A 20,442-nucleotide genomic window follows, 5' to 3' on the forward strand; every position below is an offset into this window, starting at 1 on the left:
AGGGAAGCCCCCTAGGGGATTTTAATGGGTCACCAGAGTTAAGGTGATACACTTAGGTTCAAATATTCAAGTGTATGAATACAGAAACAGAAATACTTGAAGCAATTCACCAGCAAGTGATTTGGTGGGGTTTAATTAATAAATCACAAGCAATGGACTCACTAGTGAGATACTAGTGTTACATAAAGCTAATCCTCTCTCAAACTACAATGAAGAAATATAAGTTCAAGGAAGAGAAGAGTATTCTATCCTGTCCTGTCTATATCTAACACCTAGCTCAAGGGTTCCCACATAGCAGATGTTGGTCAGACATGAGATGAATTAATGTTAGCATATTGCTTTATAATAATAAAAACATCATGTTTTTGTAGATTTATAACTCAAAAATAATTTTCACATAGATCATCCTATCTGAGGAGTAGAGGTTACGAGGGGGATCAAGATGGCAGAGTAGGAGCTCACCTCTCCCCACGAACACATAAAAAATACATCTACATGTGGAACAATTCTCATAGAAAACCAACTGGAAACAGGCAGATCTCCCACATAACCAAAGCCGCAAGAAGGATCTCCATGTAACTGGGTAGGACAGGAAAAAAAAAAAAAAAAAGCGACAGGACCTGTGCCCCTGGGAGAGATCTGTAAAGGACAGAAGGTCCACACGGGCAGATCCTTGCCTGGGGAGCCCCCTGCCAGCTGGGAAATCTGCTGGGACAGACAGAGGGGCTGCGGAAGCCTAGACTATACTCGTGAGGAGTGCAGGCATGCTGGCTTCCTAACAATCAGGATGGAAAGGGACCAGTGCTGGTGGCTGATGCCTTGCTGCACTTCCCAAGCCTCACCTCACTTACCAATCCGAACCATGTGCCAAGTGGGACCACAAACACGTTAAGTGCTGAATTTTTGGGCAGACAGGATGTGGGAGAGGACTCCATTTACCTGTGTGGAGACAGTGGAGACAGCCCTGACGGCCTGGGGTGTGGTCCAGGCTGAAACATGGAGCCCACTGTCAATGTACACAGGGAGGGGTGAGTCCAGCTGTGGCACACTTTGTCAGTGAGCACACCAGGTGGTATCACAGAAATGCACAGTGGCTGGGCATTGAGGTTCGGTGGAAAGGCCCTGGGCAGCAGCATGCAGTGAGTGGTTCATTTCCCGGTGAGAATGCTCCAGCCCTGCCCACTCCACACCTCAGCCTGGAGCTGGAATTGGGGTGGACAGGTCCTGGGAGAGGTGTGCCACAGAGGCAGCCCAGGTCCCAGGCAGCAGCACAACAACCTTGATCCTGCAGCCACAGCGCCCCAGCCTCCAGCCACAGCGCACTCCACAAAAGAGCCTACCACTAGGTCTGGAATGAAACACAACAGAGAAAGGGACACAACATTGCACTGAGTCCAAGAGGAACTGCAGATGCCTGCCTAGATGGTGCATGGGCTCAGTGTGACCATATAGGCCCCACTTGCACCAACAGTCGCCTCCTTTGGGGCAGGGCATGCACTCAATGGCAATGAAATTTCATCAAACACAAACTTCAGGGCTTCTACTCCAACAGTTGTGGAGCAGACCCCACTCCCAACAGAGCTGTGATAGCCTCAGAGCAAAGAGGAGGTCCTGCCCACCACAGAGCCCAGGTTCTAGACGCTTCAACACCAATCACACCCCCTATCAAGGGGTTAATGGCCAGCAAATGCTAAGGAAAGACATGGCTGGCACCCACACCAAAACCAGCCCACACACCAAAAATATTTGACTCACAGAGTCTACACAGGGATGCTCCCACATAAAAACACCCCTTCAAGACCACAGTAGATAAATGTTTCTCCTAAATTCATAGAGAGAGAGAAAGTTAAGTAAAATGAAAAAGCAGAGGAACTACTCTTAATTAAAAGAACAAGAGAAATCCCCTGAAAGAACAAATAATTTCTGAAACAAACCTCACCAGTCTACTAGACCTTGAGTCCAAAAAGACGGTAATAAAAATGCTAAAGGAATTAAGAAAGATTATCAATAGAAATGCAGAGCACTGTAACAAGGAACTAGAAACTATGAAGATGAACCAAATCAAAATTAGACAACTCAACTGCTGAAATAAAAACCAATCTAGAAGCAATGAATAGCAGACTAAATAACACAGAACGTGGAAGTGATCTGGAAGACAGAATAATGGAAATCACTCAATCGGAACAGCAGACAGAAAGACAAATGAACATAATATGAAGATAACATGTAAGAACTATGCGATAATATAAAGCATGCCAAACTATGCATAATAGAGGTTCCATAAGGAGAAGAGAGAGAAAAGGGGATTTAAAATATATTTGAAGAAATTATGGCTGAAAACATCCCAAACCTTGAAGAAGGAAACAGACATCCAGGCACAGGAAGCAGAGAGGGTCCCAAACAAGATGAACCCAAAGTGACCCACACCAAGATACATCATAATTAAAATGGCAAAAGTTAAAGAGGGGATTCTAAAGGTAGCAAGAGAAAAACAAAGAGTTAATTACAAGGGAACCACCATAAGGCTATCAATTGATTTCTCTGCAGAAACTCTGCAGGCCAGAAGGGAGTGGCATGATATATTCAAAGTCCTGAAAGGGAAAACCCTGCAACCTAGGATATTCTACCCAGCAAGATTATCATTTAGAATAGAAGGAGAGAGAAAGAATTTCTCAGACAAGCAAAAACTAAAAAAATTCAGTATTACTAAACCTACCCTAGAAGAAATATTGAAAGGTCTCCTCTAAATAAAAGAGAAACAAGAATCTATAGGTAAGGGAAAATCACAATGGGAAAGCCAATATATAAAAGGATTGAAGACCACTTAAATAAGCTAGTACATAGATTAAAAAATAATTACAAATATTTTTGTAAAAGCAATTATAACTACAATGAACAGCAAAAGAATAAGCATGAAGATGTAAAATATGACATCAAAATTAAAAAATGTGAGAGAGGGGGACTCTAAAGATGTAGATTTTTTTTACAGTGTGTTTGAACTTGTATGACTATCACTTTAAAGCAAGTATAGTTATGGGTCAACATACTTGAACCCCATGGTAATCACAAATTTAAAACATACAGTCGATTCACAAAAACCAAAAAGAAAGGAACTCAAGCATAATATAAAAGAAAACCATCAAACTACAAAAGGAAAAACAAAAAGAAGAACCAGAAAAGAACTACAAAAATAACCGGGAAACAAGGTTTAAGATGGCAACAAATACATACCTATCAATAATTACTTTCAATGTCAATGGACTAAATGCTCTGATTAAAAGACACAGAGGGGCAGGTTGCATAAGAAAACAAGAACCCATAATATGATGCCTACCAGAGACTCACATCAGGGTGGAAGACACACAGATAGAAAATGAGGGGATGGAAAAAGATATTCCATGCAAATGGAAACAACGAGAAAGTGGCAGTAGCAATACTCATATCAGACAAAACAGACTTTAAAACAAAGGCCATAAAGACAAAGAAGGACATTATATAATGATAAAGGGATCAATACAAGAAGAGGGTATTACACCCATTAACATATATGTACCCAATATAGGAGCACCTAAGTATATAAAGCAAATACTAACAGGCACAAAGGGAGAAATTGACAGGAATACAATAATAGTGGGAGACTTTAATACCCCACTGACATCAATGGACAGACGTTCCAGACGGCAAATCAATAAGGCAACAGAGGACCTAAATGACACAACAGACCAGTTGGACTTAATTGATTTCTACAGGATACTACAGCCAAACAAAGCAGAATACACATTCTTTTCAAGTGAACATGGAATATTCAGTAGGGTTAACCACATACTGGGGCACAAAACAAGCCTCAAAAAATATAGTATAGAAAGTATTTTAAGCATTTCTGACCATACTGCTATGAAAGTAGAAATCAACCACAGACAGAAAAATGGGAAAAGAACAAACACGTGGAGACTAAACAACACACTAATAAAAAACCAATGCATCTACAATGAAATAAAAGAAGTCAGAAAATACCTCAAGACAAATGACAATGAAAACACAACCATATAAAATCTATGGGATACAGCAAAGCAGTTCTAGGAGGGAAGTTGATAGTGATACAGTCCTTCCTCAAGAAACAAGAAATTTCTCAAATAAACAACCTAACCTACCACTTAAAAGAATCTGAAAAAGAACAAACAAAACCCAAAGTCAGCAGAAGGAAGGAAATAATAAAGATCGGAGAGGACATAAATAAAATAGAGATCAAAAAAACAATAGAAAAGATCAATAAAACCAAGAGCCGGTTTTCTGAAAAGATAAACAAAATCGACAAACCTCTAGCCAGGCTCACCAAGAAGAAAAGAGAGAGGAACCAAATAAATAAAATAAGAAATGGAAGAGGAGAAATAACACTGATACCACAGAAATACAAAAAATCATAAGAGAATATTATGAACAATTAATTATATGCCAACAAATTGGACAACCAAGAAGGAATGAACAAGTTTCTGGAAACATACAGTCTGCCGAAACTGAATCAAGAAGATACAGATACTTTGAACAGACTGATCACTAGAAGTGAAATAGAACTGGTAATAAAAAAACTCCCTACAAACAAAAGTCCAGAGGCTGACGGCTTCACAGAGGAATTCTACCAAACATGCAATGAGGAACTTATTCTTATTCTTCTCAAACTCTTCCAAAAGACTGAAGACGAGGGAACACTCCCAAATTCATTCTATGAAGCCACCATCACCCTGCTACCAAAATCAGAGAAAGACACTACAAAAAAAAAAGAAAATTATAGGCCAATATCTTTGATAAACATCGATGCAAAAATCCTCAACAAAATATTAGCAAATCAAATCCAACAATACATAAAAAAGATTATATACCATGATCAGGATGGATTCATCCCAGGGTCACAAGGATGGTTCAACATACACAAATCAATCAATGTGATACACCACATTGACAAAAGGAAAGCCCAAAATCACATGACTATCTCAATAGATGCATAAAAAAGCATCTGACAAACCTCAACATCCATTCATTATAAAAACTCTCACCAAAGTGGGTATAGAGGGAACATATCTCAACATAATAAAAGCTATTTATGACAAACCCACAGCCTATATAATACTCAATGGTGAAAAGCTGAATGCCTTCCCACTAAATTCTGAACAAGGATGTCACTCTTACCATTTTTTTTTCTTAGTCAGTATACATTCCAGAATTTATTCCAATACATTACCAAGTACATGGGTCAAAGGAGAAAAATATATTACCATTTCATAAAATAATCATGAAAGATTTAATTCTGCTTACATTTTAAAGAAATGTAATGATTCTAGGCAGCAGTGCTACGTGTACTTGATTTTTCTACAAGGAATGCAAATAAGAATTGTGTCTCTATTTATTTATTATTTTATACTGGAGTAGAGTTGATTAACAATGTTGTGTTAATTTCAGGTATACAACAAAATAATTCAGTTATACATATACATGTATCTATTCTTTTTCAAATTTTTTTCCCATTTAGGTTATTACAGAGCATTGAGCAGAGTTCCCTGTGCTATTCAGTAGGTCTTTGTTGGTTATCTATTTTAAAAATAGCAGTGTGTACATGTCAATCCCAAACTCCCAATCTATCCCTCCCTCTCACCTTTCCCCCCTGGTAACCATAAGTTCATTCTCTAAGTCTGTGACTCTGTTTTGTAAATAAGTTCATTTGTATCATTTTTTTCGATTCTGCATATAAGTGATATCATATGATATTTGTGACATTTATTGAAAAGAATGAAATAATGCCATTTGCAGCAACATGGATGGACCTGGAGATTGTCATACTAAGTGAAGTCAGTCACACAGAGAAAGACAAATATCTTACCACTTCTATTCAACATAGTTTTGGCTGTCCTAGCCACAGCAATTGGACAAGAAATAAAATGTATCCAAACTCGAACATAAGAGATAAAACTATCATTATACATAGATGACATGATACTCTATACAGAAAACCATAAAGCTTCCACATAAAAACTATTAGAATAAATAAATTCAGCAAGATAGCTAGGATACAAGATTAATATACAGAAATCTTCTTTAACAATGAAATATCAGAATGAGAAAGTAAAAAAACAAACCCATTTAAAATCACATCAAAAAAAAAATTCCAAAAAAAAAAATATCCTAGGAAGAAACCTAAGGAGGTGAAAGACCTATATGGTAAGAACTGTATATAAAACAGTGATACAGGAAATTGATGATGATTCAAAGAAATGGAAAGATATCACCTGCTCTTGGATTGGAATAATTAATATTGTTAAAATGGCCATACAAGGCAATCTACAGATTTAATGCAATCCCTATCAAATTGCCCATGACATTTTTCACAGAACTAGAACAAATAATCCTAAAATTTATAAGGAACCACAAAATACCCAGAATTGCCAAAGCAATCCTGAGGAGAAAGAAGAAAGCTGGAAGCATAACTCTCCCAGACTTCAGACAGTCCTATAGAGCTACAGTAATCAAAACAGCATGGTACTGGCACAAAAGAAGATATATAGATCAATGGAAAACAACAGAGGGCCTAGAAATAAATACACACAACTACTGTCAATTAATCTATGACAAAGGAGGCAAGAACAGAACAAAAAAAGACTCATAGACATAGGAAAAAACTTATGTTTACCAGAGGGGAAAGGGTGTGGGGGAGGGATAAATTAGGAGTATGGGATTGATAGATACAAACTACTATACATAAAATAGATAAACAACAAGGACCTACTGTAGAGCACAGGGAACTATATTCAATATCTTATAATAACCTATAATGGAAAATAATCTGAAAAGTATATATATAACTGAATCAGTTTGCTATACACCTGAAACTAATACAATATTGTAAATCAACTATACTTCAATTAAAAAAAAAGAATAAAGGTTAATATCATGCCCAATTGGTAAGCAGTCTCTGCAACAGTGCACATCTCAAGGCCGATATTCCAGTACTGGATCATTCTAATAGTTCTATCATCTGAACAAAAAAATAAATGCACTCCATCTTCTACATAGCAGTCCTTACACTTATCTCATTCCTTCTTCCTCTTTTCCTCTCCAGAAAACAAGAAAAAAAAACAAAAACAAAACACGAAGTGTTCCTTACAGGAAAAGTTTTCATCTTTCAATCAGTGTTTCTCAAAGGGGCATCAGAGGAGGGACAATTCTTCACCTTGGTAAACTGTCCCACATTCTTTATCTTTATCATCTCTTGCCTTCAGGGCACTACATGCCAGCAACACCTCAGGCACTATGATAATTTAAAACTATCCTACATATTTCCAAACACTGCATTTTCTCCTTAGGTTCCCAATGCTACCAACACTGTCTAATCTGCCATCTTCTACAGCATCACTGTTCAGTACTGTAACCACCAGCCATATGTGACTATTTAAATTTAAGTAAATTAAAAGTCCAGTTCCTTAGTCACACTAGCCACATTTCAAGAACTCTATAGACACATGTGGCTAGTGGCTAATGTACTGGACTGTGAAGATACAGAACCTTCACAGAAAGTTTTATTGGACAGCACTGTACCTAGAGTCTAGACAAAGCTTCACTTGTCTACTAGGCTTCAATTCTTAATACTGGCTTCATCACTAATTACTTCTGTAGCTTATGAACTTGTTTTAGAAAAAAAATTAGAAGAGCTTCTGGTTCCTGTTATTTCACATGTTAATAAAGCACTTACTACTATACTACAAATCTTTAAAAAAATATTTTAACAATTATATTTCAAATTAATGTTTCCTTTATAAAGCTATACATTTTACTTTGTTTTCTTCAGAAGGGGTCTTAGGCTTCATGAGACTGAAAAGAGTCCACAGCACAAGACAAGTTAAGAACCCTTGAGCTAGGTAGAAGGCCAATAAATATTTCTGGCTTTCTGGGCCATAAAGTCTCTGTTACAACTTCTCAGCTCTGCCATTGTAGTGCAAAAGCAGCCAAAGACAATACATAATTGAATGAGCATGGCTTTAATAAAATTTCATTCACAAAAGCAGATACTGGGCCACATTTGGCCCACAGGTGGTAATCTGCCAACCCCTGAACTGGATTTATCTTTCTAAAACAAAAAAATGGTCATGTCATCTATTTGCATAAAATTTTCAGTAGTTCCCTTAAAACCCTGTATTATTTGACTCCAGTCAGTCCCTCTGCTTTCTTTTTGTTCTTCTTTATTAAACTTAAACCAAGTATTTTCAGTCCAACAACTACTTTTTAGTTCTCTGCACATGTTATCTTTCCTAGAGTTTTTTTTTTTTTGCGGTACGCGGGCCTCTCACTGCTGTGGCCTCTCTTGTTCAGAGCACAGGCTCCGGATGCACAGGCTCCGGACGCGCAGGCTCAGCGGCCATGGCCCACGGGCCCAGCTGCTCCGTGGCACGTGGGGTCCTCCCGGACCGGGGCACGAACCCGTGTCCCCTGCATCGGCAGGCGGACCCTCAACCACTGCGCCACCAGGGAAGCCCTTCCCTAGAGTTTTATATATGCTACATCCTATACCTGAAACATCCTCACAGACAAATTCTTACCATGTTTAGATACTGTCATGAATCACCCATTATAGCACAGTGGTTAAGAACCTAGGCTCTGGAGCAGATTCCCTGGGTTGGAATCCTAGCTCTGCCTCTTATAAGCCATCTGACCGTGGACATGTTATGTAATGGAACTGAGCAGCCAATTTTGGTCCCCTGACAATCATTAGTAATGACTTATTTGCCCCACACTTCGCTAGAGTTTATTAATAATAAGTATCACTGGTATAGGAGATTGGTTCAAGATGGTGGAGTACAAGGACGTGCGCTCACTCCCTCTTATGAGAGCACTGGAATCACAACTAACTGCTGAACAATCATTGGCAGGAAGACACTGGAACTCACCAAAAATGATAAACTACATCAAAAGACAAAGGAAAAGCCACAATGAGACGGGAGGTGGGGCACAATCACAATAAAATCAAATCCCATAACCACTGGGTGGGTGATTCACAAACTGGAGAACAATTATACCACAGAAGTCTACCCACTGGAGTGAAGGTTCTGAGCCCCACGTCAGGCTTCCCAACCTGGGGGCCCGGCAACGGGAGGAGGAATTCCCAGGGAATCAGACTTTGAAGGCTAGCGGGATTTGACTGTAGGACTTCAACAGGACTGGGTGAAACAGAGACCCCACTCTTGGAGGGCACACACAAAGTAGTAGGCACATCAGGACCCAGGGGGAAGGAGCAGTGACCCCATAGGAGACTGAACCACACCTACCTGCTAGTGTTGGAGGGTGTCCTGCAGAGGTGGAGGGTGGCTGTGGCTCACCATGGGGACAAGGACACTGGCAGCAGAAGTTCTAGGAAGTACTCCTTGGCATGAGCCCTTCCGGAGTCTGCCATTAGCCCCACCAAAGAGACTGTAGCCTCCAGTGCTGGGTCACCTCAGGTCAAACAACTAACAGGGAGGGAACTCAGCCCCACCCATCAGCAGACAAGCGGATTAAAGTTTTACTGAGCTCTGCCCACCAGAGCAACACCCAGCTCTACCCACCACCAGTCCCTCCCATCAGGAAGCTTGCACAAGCCTCTTAGATAGCCTCATCCACCAGAGGACAGACAGCAGAAGCAAGAAGAACTACAATCCTGCCTGTGGAACGAAAACCACATTCACAGAGAGACAAAATGAAAAGGAAGAGGACTATGTACCAGATGAAGGATCAAGATAAAACCCCAGAAAAACAACTAAATGAAGTGGAGATAGGCAACCTTCCAGAAAAAGAATTCAGAATAATGATAGTGAAGATGATCCAGGGCCTCGGAAAAAGAATGAAGACAAAGATCAAGAAAATGCAAAAAATGTTTAACAAAGACCTAGAAGAACTGAAAGAACAAACACCTAGAAGAATTAAAGAAAAAACAGACATGAACAATACACTAACTGAAATGAAAAATACACTAGAAGGAATCAATAGCAGAATAACTGAGGCAGAAGAATGGGTAAGTTACCTGGAAGACAGAATGGTGGAATTCACTGCCATGGAACAGACTAAAGAAAAATGAATGAAAAGAAATGAAGACAACCTAAGAGATCTCTGGGACAACATTAAACGCACCAACATTTGCCTTATAGAGGTCCCAGAAGGAGAAGAGAGAGAGAAAGGACCTGAGAAAATATTTGAAGAGATAATAGTAGAAAACTTCCCTAACGTGGGAAAGGAAACAGCCACCCAAGTCCAGGAAGTGCAGAGTCCCAGGCAGGATAAACCCAAGGAGAAACATGCCGAGACACATAGTAATCAAATTGAAAAAAATTAAAGACAAAGAAAAATTATTAAAAGCAACAAGGCAAAAATGACAAATAACATACAAGGGAACTCCCATAAGGTTAACAGCTGATTTCTCCGCAGAAACTGTAGATAGCCTCATCCAGGGGGAAGGAGCAGTGACAATGGACAACCTGAAATACAAAGTATGCCAATAAAATGGACAACCCTCCCAGAAGGGAGGGGCACGATATATTTAAAAGTGATGAAAGGGAAGAACCTACAACCAAGACTACTCTACCTGCAAAGATCTCATTCAGATTCAACGGAGAAATCAAAAGCTTTACAGACAAGCAAAAGCTAAAAGAATTCAGCACCACCAAACCAGCTCTACAACAAATGCTAAAGGAACTTCTCTAAGTGGGAAACACAAGAGAAGAAAAAGACCTATGAAAACAAACCCAAAACAAATAAGAAAATGGTAATAGTAACATACATATCGATAATTACCTTAAATGTGAATGGATTAAATGCTCCTACCAAAAGACACAGGCTTGCTGCATGGATACAAAAACAAGATCCAAATATATGCTGTCCACAAGAGACCTCCTTCAGTCCTTGGGACACATACAGACTGAAAGTGAAGGGATGGAAAAAGATATTCCATGTGAATGGAAATCAAAAGAAGCTGGAGTAGCAATACTCATTTCAAATAAAATAGACTTTAAAATAAAGAATGTTACAAGACACAAGGAAGGACACTATATAATGATCAAGGGATCAATCCAAGAAGAAGACATAAGAATTATAAACATATATGCACCCACATGGGAGCACCTCAATACATAATGCAAAAGCTAACAGCTATAAAAGAGGAAATCGACAGCAACACAATAATAGTGGGGGACTTTTAACACCTCATGTACACCAATGGACAGATCATCCAGACAGAAAATTAATGAGGAAACACAAGCTTTAAATGACACAATAGACCAGATAGATTTAATTGATATTTATAGGACATTCCATTCAAAAACAGCAGATTACACTTTCTTCTCAAGTGCACACTGAACATTATCCAGTATAGATCACATCTTTCGTCACAAATCAAGCCTTGGTAAATTTAAGAAAACAAATCATATCAAGCATCTTTTCTGACCTCAACGCTATGAGATAAGAAATAAATTACAGGAAAAAAAACATAAAAAACACAAACACATGGAGGCTAAACAATACGTTATTAAATAACCAAGGGATCACTGAAGGAATCAAAGGGAAATCAAAAATACCTAGAGATGAATGACAATGAAAACATGACGATCCAAAACCTCTGGAATGCAGCAAAAGCAGTTCTAGGAGGGAAGTTTATAGCAATATAATCCTACCTCAAGAAAAAAAAAAAATCCCAAGCAATCTAACTTTACACTTAAAAGAACTAGAAAAGAAGAACAAACAAAACCCAAAGTTAGCAGAAGGAAAGAAATCATAAAGATCAGAGCAAAATTAATTAAATAGAAACAAAAAAACAATAGCAAAGATCAATAAAAGTAAAAGGTGGTTCTTTGAGAAGATAAAATTGATAAACCTTTAGCTAGACTCATCAAGAAAAAGAGGGAGAGGACTCAAATCAAAAATAGAAATGAAAAAGGAGAAGTTACAATGGACACCACAGAAATACACAGTATGCCAATAAAATGTACAACCTGAAAGAAATGGACAAATTCTTAGAAAGGTATAACGTTCCAAGACTGAACCAGGAAGAAATAGAAAATATGAACACACCAATCACAAGTAATGAAATGGAAACTGTGACTAAAAATCTTCCAACAAACAAAAGTCCAGGACCAGAAGGCTTTACAGGTGAATTCTATCAAACATTTAGACAAGAGCTGACACCCATCCTCCTCAAACTCTTTCAAAAAATTGTAGAGGAATGAATATTCCCAAGCTCATTCTACGAGGCCACAATCACCCTGATACGAAAACCAGACAAAGTTACTACAAAAAAAGAAAATTACAGACCAGTATCACTGATGAATACAGATGCAAATCTCCTCAACGAAATACTAGCAAACAGAATCCAAAAACACATTAAAAGGATCATACACCATGACCAAGTGGGATTTATCCCAGGGATGCAAGGATTCTTCAATACATGCAGATCAACCAATGTGATACACCACATTAACAAACTGAAGAACGAAAACCATATGATCATCTTAATAGCTGCAGAAAAAGCTTCTGACAAAATTCAACACCCATTTATGATAAAAACTCTCCAGAAAGTGGGCATAGAGGGAACCTACCTCAACATAATAAAGGCCATATACGAAAAACCCACAGCAATCATCATTCTCAATGGTGAAAAACTGAAAGCATTTCCTCTAAGATCAGGAACAAGACAAGGATGTCCACTCTCACCACTATTATTCAACATAGATTTGTAAATCCTAGCCACGGCAATCAGAAAAGAAAAAGAAATAAAAGGAATCCAAATTGGAAAAGAAGTAGTAAAACTGTCACTGTTTGCAGATGACATGATACTATACATAAAGGATCCTAAAGATGCCACCAGAAAACTACTAGAGCTAATCAATGAATTTGGTAAAGTTGCAGGATACAAAATGAATGCAGAGAAATCGCTTGCATTCTATAAACTAACAACAAAAGATCAGAAAGAGAAATTAAGGAAATAATCCCATTCACCATTGCAACAAAAAGAATAGAATACCTAGGAATAAACCTACCTAAGGAGGTAAAAGGTCTGTACTCAGAAGACCATAAGACACTGATGAAAGAAATCAAAGATGACACAAACAGATGGAGAGATATACCATGTTCTTGAATTGGAAGAACCAATATTGTGAAAATGACTATACTACCCAAAGCAATCTACAGATTCAATGCAATCCCTATCAAATTACCAAGAGCATTTTTTATAGAACTAGAACAAAAAATCTGAAAATTTGTATGGAGACACAAAAGACCCCAAATAGCCAAAGCAATCTTGAGGGAAAAAAACGGAGCTGGAGGACTCAGACTCCCTGACTTCATATTATACTACAAAGCTACACTAATTAAGACAATATGGTTCTGGCATAAAAACAGAAATACAGAATAATGGAACAGGATAGAAAGCCCAGACGTAAACCCACGCACCTATGGTCAACTAATCTATGACAAAGGAGGCAAGGATATGCAATGGAGAAAAGACAGTCTCTTTAATGAGTGGTGCTGGGAAAACTGGACAGCTACATGTAGAAGAATGAAATTAGAACACTCCCTAACATCACACACACAAAAAAACTCAAAACGGATTAAAGCCCTAATGTAAGACGGGAAACTCTTAGAGGAAAACATAGGAAGAACACTCTTTGACATAAATCACGGCAAGTTCTTTTTTGATCCACCTCCTAGAGTAATGGAAATAAAAACAAAAATAAACAAAGGGGACCCAATGAAACTTAAAAGCTTTTGCATAGCAAAGGAAACTGTAAACAAGATGAAAAGACAGCCCTCAGAATGGGAGAAAATATTTGCAGACGAATCAATGGACAAAGGATTAATCTTCAAAATATATAAACAGCTCATGCAGCTCAATATTAAAAAAAAACAAAGAACCCAATCAAAAAATGGTAGAAGACGTAAACAGACATTTCTCCAAAGAAGACATACAGATGGCCAAGAGGCACATGAAAAGCTGCTCAACATCACTAATTATTAGAGAAATGCAAATCAAAACTACAATGAGGTACCACCTCATGCCAGTTACAATGGGCATCATCAGAAAATCTACAAACAACACATGCTGGAGAGGGTGTGGAGAAAAGGGAATGCTCTTGTACTGTTGGTGGGAATGTAAACTGATACAGCCACTATGGAGAACAATATGGAGGTTCCTTCAAAAACTAAATATAGAATTACCATATGACCCAGCAATCCCACTACTGGGCATATACCCAGAGAAAACCATAATTCAAAAAGACACATGCACCCCAGTGTTCACTGCAGCACTATTTACAATAGTCAGGTCATGGAAGCAACCTAAATGCCCATCGACAGATGAATGGATAAAGAAGATGTGGTACATATATACAATGGAACATTAGCTATAAAAAGGAACGAAACTGTGTCATTTGTAGAGACGTGGATGGACCTAGAGACTGTCATACAGAACGACGTAAGTCAGAAAGAGAAAAACAAATATCGTATATTAACGCATATATGTGGAATCTAGAAAAATGGTACAGATGAACCGGTTTGCAAGGAAAACAGTGACACAGATGTAGAGAACAAACGCAAGGGGGAAAAGTGGGGTGGGTGGGATGAATTGGGAGATTGGGATTGACATATATACACTAATATGTATAAAACAGATAACTAATAAGAACCTGCAGTATAAAAAAAATAAATATTAAAAAAAATCACTGCTATAGAAAAATACTAATATTAGAAATAAAGTTCTTAAACAAAATTCAAAAGTTACCAACCTAGTGATGTAAACTCTTCTTCCAGAGAGCTAGAGCTATTGGAAGATGAACTCTGATCATCTTTACTTTCTGAAGAACGATGTGTTCCATCCTCTTCGTCTGTTGAAAGATCAACCGCTCTGGATTCTAACAGGACGTTTTTTGAATATAACAAGAAAGAGTCAAGATGTTGGAATCAATAATTGAAATTATGAACAACACATGGCATATGTAAAATATGGTGTTTTAATTTTACTCCACATATTTAAAGTAGATATGCAGATCTTTCCTAATTTCCATTCTTTCTGAAATCAATGGATGGTCTAATAAATGTACAAGGACGTATCCTATTTGTGTTATCTACTTAACTAGTAAAATACTCTCTTCATTAAAGAATGAAACGAAAAGAGGAAAGGGAACATAAGAGAAAAAAGAAAATGACAAAAAGTGAAAGGATATTTAAATGAAAAAAGAAAAACAGTGATAGTGAATAAGTAGAAAAAGAAAAGAATACTTAACGTACATTTCCTATATGCTAGACATACTGAAGTCTGGTTTACGAGATTTATTTCATTTAACATTCACAACGCTATAAAGTAAATGCTATTACTGATGAGAATATTAAGGACTGGAAAGGCTAAATAACATGTCCAATGTCACAAAGTTACTAAATGAAGAAGCTGGGCTTTCAGTCAAATTTCATCCAATTCTGGAATTTAGGCTCTTGTAATATAAATACTAAGTTACATTTCAATGGCTGGTGGTAAGAAGTACTATAATGAGTACTGTAGCATCAAACCAAATCATGGATCTATTTCCATTGTGTGATTCTGGAAAGGACATAGTCAATTAATCAATGAAACAAAGACAGCATTAAGAGAGAACACCCACAGAGGTATTGTGAGAATCGAATGAGCACAAGTGTAAAGGAATTTATGGTATTATTGACAAAAAAGGACTTGTTAGTTCACAAATATTTTGTAATAGTTGTGAATAACCTTAAGATTTAAGATTACATAAATAAGTACTCTTATATTAAGAACGTTCCTTAATTAGAAAACCTATATAAATTTCAAAAAAGCTGGAGTAAAATCAAGAATTAAAAGACAAAGTAATATATCGCTTCTTGGCCATTTGGCTAAGATCAAGTGTAAAAGACAAGGAATATAGCTGTAGCTTACATCTTTCTTAGCTACTGCTATTTATAACAACTCCTACATCTTCTTAAAGTGAAGTAAAGTTACACCAGAGCAGTGGTTCTCAGAGTATGATCCATCAACGCTTGGAGGTCCCTCAGACCCTTTCAGCGGGTCTGAGGGAAAAGCCAAACTACTTTCATCACAACATTAACTTGTTACTTGCCCTTTCTACTCCGTTGGTGGGTAAAACTGCAAATCTTTTAGTATGAATCATAACAGTGATACCAATCTGCAGAAGCGTCCACTGTATTCTTTTCCACCTTGTACTAGCAAGAAAAATAGTCAGTTTCACTTATTGTCCTTAATGAAACAATAAAAAAATAATTTGATTAAATTTTGGCCCTGAGTACACATCTTTTTAATATTCTGTGGATCAAAATAGAAGCATGCATAAAGCACTTCTGGCTCATAATGAAATGCAATGGTTGCCTCAAGGAAAAGCACTTGTGTGATGAGCTGCAAGTTGAACTTAACCACTGTCTTTGAGGAGGAAAACCTTTCTACTTGAAAGAATGACAGACAAACTCTAGTTATTCAGACATGGGTATCTGACAAACATTTTCTTAAAAACGAGCAAAGTTGTGCCTATTACTTCAAGAATTAGAAGTTTCAAGTGAAGTCTATAATTTTGGGAATTATACTACTGTGAACTTGATAGCTTTCCTCTACTGTGAACTTGATAGCTTTCCAATACTTAAAGACTGATGATGTCAGTAGTAGCATTAAGAGAGTTTTGCTTTTGACATTGTAATAAATTGTACCAACACTTGCAAGAACTGCAACTCTGTGAACTACTACTTTCCAAAGAGTCAATGCATGATGTTACCAGTCATGCATGGGTAAAAGAGCCATTCAAAGTGCAAAACACACCGACAGATTTTAATCTAGTGGAGTACAAAAAAATTGACTGATATGGTTTCAGCTTCCTCGTGCCAACTAAAAATTGGCACTTGCCTTCTGCATCTACAAGGATTAAGTCACAAACTACTGTAGCTGCTGATTTTCAATACACCCTGAAAGGAGTTCAGGGCAGAGATGAGGAATGAGGTACTCTGTGCTTTGGGAAAAACTGGCAGAACAGGCCTTCAGACAGATATTTTCAGAAGATTTTATGAGCTCAATCCTTACATCTCCTCATATCTGGAAAAGCACTAAAATCATTAATGGTGATGTCTGCTCCTCATGACTAGCAGCAAGCCTGCCAAAATGTGTGTTTGACCGCACAAACCCCTCTTCACTAATATCATATGTAATACTGACCTCTCCCCTACCTCTGTGGAGCAGTTTCTCAAAGCTACCTGAAACGCTGTCTCCTGGGCTATAGTTCTCATTTTGCCCCAAATAAAACTTAACTCACATTGTGCATTTTCTTCAGTCGACACACATTGCAAACTAACCTTTAAGAACCTATTACTTTTTGAGCTTCATTGTAATATTAAAGCAGAACACCTTCAATGAACTAAAAAGGCTCTTAAGTACTCCTAATCATCTATCTGTGGTTTTCTTCATACATTCAAACAAAACAACATATTTCAATAGACTGAATGCAGAAATATCTGTGAGAATTCAGCTGTCTTCCATTAAGCCAGACATTAAAGAGATTTGCAAATTGAAAACGTCACTCTATTTTTCAGAAAACAGTTATTTTTCATTAAAAAGGTTTATCTGTACATATAATGAGTTAATTTTAAAAAAGAATTAATAAAAGTTTATCTTAATTCCTAAGATGGTAAATATTATAGATATAATCCACAGAATTATTATAGATATAATCCACAGAAACAAAAGCTCTTTGGGATCCTTAATTATTCTTAAGAGTATAATGGGTATGTATACCTTTAAGACCAAAAGGGTACTCTTAAGACCAAAAAGTTTGAGAACCACTGTTTCACTGTTTTAGAAGGCAAGAGAAGAGGCAACTCCTGGGACACCCCCTCCCATTAAAGTTTAACCAGATGACTCTTACATAAAGCAAAAAATATTTTAAAAGTCATCAGAACTTCAGATAAACAGGTGATTATAACAATGACTAAGAAATCACCAAAATCACTTGGACTAAAAGTGGGAGAAAATTTTTTTACCTCAAGACTAACCAAAAACTATATATTTTTTTACAGATACTTTTTTATTTATTGAAATTATACCATGTATACTGTCTTGAAAATAACAATAAATTACGTAACATATCATTAGCAACATAGGTTTGTTTTCTACATGGTTATTTCATCCTGTGACAAGCCAGAAATGCTGAATCATCACTCTGTTAGTGGCATCATCCACAGGTGACAAACTGGAGATTCTACTCATGTCAACAGGCCAGGGATTACCTCAGTTCATTAAACCTGAGTGTTAGGTATCCTGGAGAAACATGGTTTGCAGACAAAAGTAGGTAAAAAGTGCCATTTATCTGGAGAAGCTAGTTGCTTTTAGGGCCTTTACTACGAGCTTCACTACTGAATTTTTTTAGAAGTTCCTTTTAGAATGAAACATAATCTCAAATATTTTTATGTGTGTCTGAGTCAGAAGTTAATGTATTTAAACTTCAAGACCCTATTTATACAAGTTCCTTCCAAGTCCTTGTTCCTGTGTTTTTATTTCTAACTTTTCCTAACTATATAGTTTTATTTTTAACTATATTATTATTAAACTCCAATTCAAACTAGAACACATCTTATGTAAACAAGTTTATGCTGCTTGAATTCTATTTTTAAGAACGCAAAGGTACTTCAAAATTACTACACTGTATTTAACACCATTATTGGTACTCTACAGGGTCACCAATCTGTTGTTAGTGGCATATATTGCTATTTTTATCTTTTCTTTAAATAACCGCTTAAAAAACAAAACGCAAAAGGAAATGTCCCAAAGCCTGTCACCTAAATTTTTCTAGTGTATCGTTTTGCTTGTTTTCGAGGAAAAGAATTGGGGACAGAAAGTACCTTCACCTACCTAGGAGTATTAGGAATTTTTAAACTCTTCTGTGACGATTTAGGTTCTTCATAAGCATAAAGTGCAGCACTAAAGCTATATATAATTAGTGAGGGTTTATCTGACAGTGCAAACACGGACAAGCCCAAACCTTGCAGTATTCTTTCTACTCCCCCAAGGGGCCCAATACGGAGATACAGGCAGCAGGCCAGTGATCGCAGGCAGGTATCATCGTTGTTCGTGGTTGGCAAAGGGTTGTAGAAACCTCTAGAGAATCCCGCGGCCTCTTTCCCCATCCTCCCCACACCCCGCCCCGGGCATCCACCCTGCTGCCCCAGGCACCCATCCTGCTGCCCCGCGTCACCTGGGACGTCCGAGCCTCCGTCCAAACGCGAAGCCGCTCTCGCGGCGTGCCGGGAACTGGCCCAGACCCGGCCGCGGCCCCGGCCCCGGCCCCGACCCCGGGCCCGGCGGGGTAGTTCCGCCGCTTCCGCGCGGCCTCCTCCAGACTGCAGCCCTTCCTCCGCAGGGCCCAGGTCTGCCTGCTCCCCCGGCGCGCCGGGTTCAGCAAACGGCTCCTGGGTGCTGTCGCTGTCACTAGAGTCCGCTCGGCGCTGCCGGAAAGTCCTTTTCGGCCTGTGAGCCATAGCAGGTTCACTTCCTGCTCTGGCTAACCCAGGCCTACAACAGTCACCCAGGCGCGCGCTCCCGCCTCCCGCCTTTCCGCCGCATGCGTGCGCCCTACCGGCGCGTCTTCGACTCCAGCTTCGCCATGCGCATGCGTGCTTTGTTCCCTTCGATCTGTTCGACCGAGTTCGGTTCCCAGGGCTGAGGCATGTAGAGCGTTTTTACTTTGCAAGGCCAGATTGTGCAGATGGTCGCAGAGAATCTCGCTGACTTCCGGAGGTGAGTTCCACGGAAAGCTGCACTCACAGGCTCTTGTGCAAACCCTATCTGGGAATCAGGCGTTATGCCCACATCCTGGACTGGGACTGGATCTGCTCTTCTACTTTCTGGAGAGAGTGAAGTTCTCTCCAACCAAGAATTAAAACAGAAAGAAAAAAAAAAAAAAAAAAAAAAAAACCAAGCAAAAAAACCGCAGGTGTGTGTGTGTTTGAGATTGTCTCTGAAAGCTAAACAGTAAAATCTGCACAGTAAAATCTGCACATAAATGATAGGTGCACAAATAAGCAAAAATCAAATGATTGCTTCCAAGTATCAAGGCTTCAGTAGAACCTGGTTAAATACGTTGGTCCATAAGAAAAAAAAATGTATTTGAAAAATGGGGATGTTATTTAAAAAGATGCACAGAGATAACAAGGACAGCCCCACAGAATTACCTTTAGAAACAGGTAAAGAGCAACAAGAGAGCAAGAAGCCTTTTTAGGTACCCATAATCATCACTACTTTATATTATTTGCTCTTTCTTATGAATACGAGGAATTTCTTCCCCCAAGATGACATGAATAATGCCATATATCTTATTTGCCCCCACTATACTAATTTACAATACTAGCTTATTAAATTAATCAACTGGTTATTAGGAAACT

At 38.3% G+C, this 20,442-nt stretch overlaps 1 protein-coding gene across 3 annotated transcripts in view; it reads right to left on the reverse strand.

Moving 5' to 3' along the window:
- Positions 1–19,690, reverse strand: part of GCFC2 (GC-rich sequence DNA-binding factor 2) — a 73,189-nt gene extending 53,499 nt beyond the window's left edge. The window contains exons 1-2 of one of the 3 annotated variants that reach the window (XM_027095940.1): positions 19,257–19,626; positions 14,787–14,912 (exon numbers count right to left, since the gene is read on the reverse strand). In XM_027095940.1, the coding sequence (XP_026951741.1) occupies positions 14,787–14,912; positions 19,257–19,539 (409 nt within the window). In that variant the 5' untranslated portion in view covers positions 19,540–19,626. Of the gene's footprint in view, positions 1–14,786; positions 14,913–19,256 lie in introns of all 3 variants that reach the window. The other 2 variants (XM_027095941.1, XM_027095942.1) reach the window with 2 other exon arrangements.
- Between the last annotated feature and the right edge of the window lie 752 nt (positions 19,691–20,442).

The sequence above is a fragment of the Aethalodelphis obliquidens genome, unplaced genomic scaffold (genome assembly GCF_003676395.1).
Source record: "Aethalodelphis obliquidens isolate GAN/ISIS:26980383/991018 unplaced genomic scaffold, ASM367639v1 scaffold96, whole genome shotgun sequence".
NCBI lineage: Eukaryota > Metazoa > Chordata > Mammalia > Artiodactyla > Delphinidae > Aethalodelphis > Aethalodelphis obliquidens.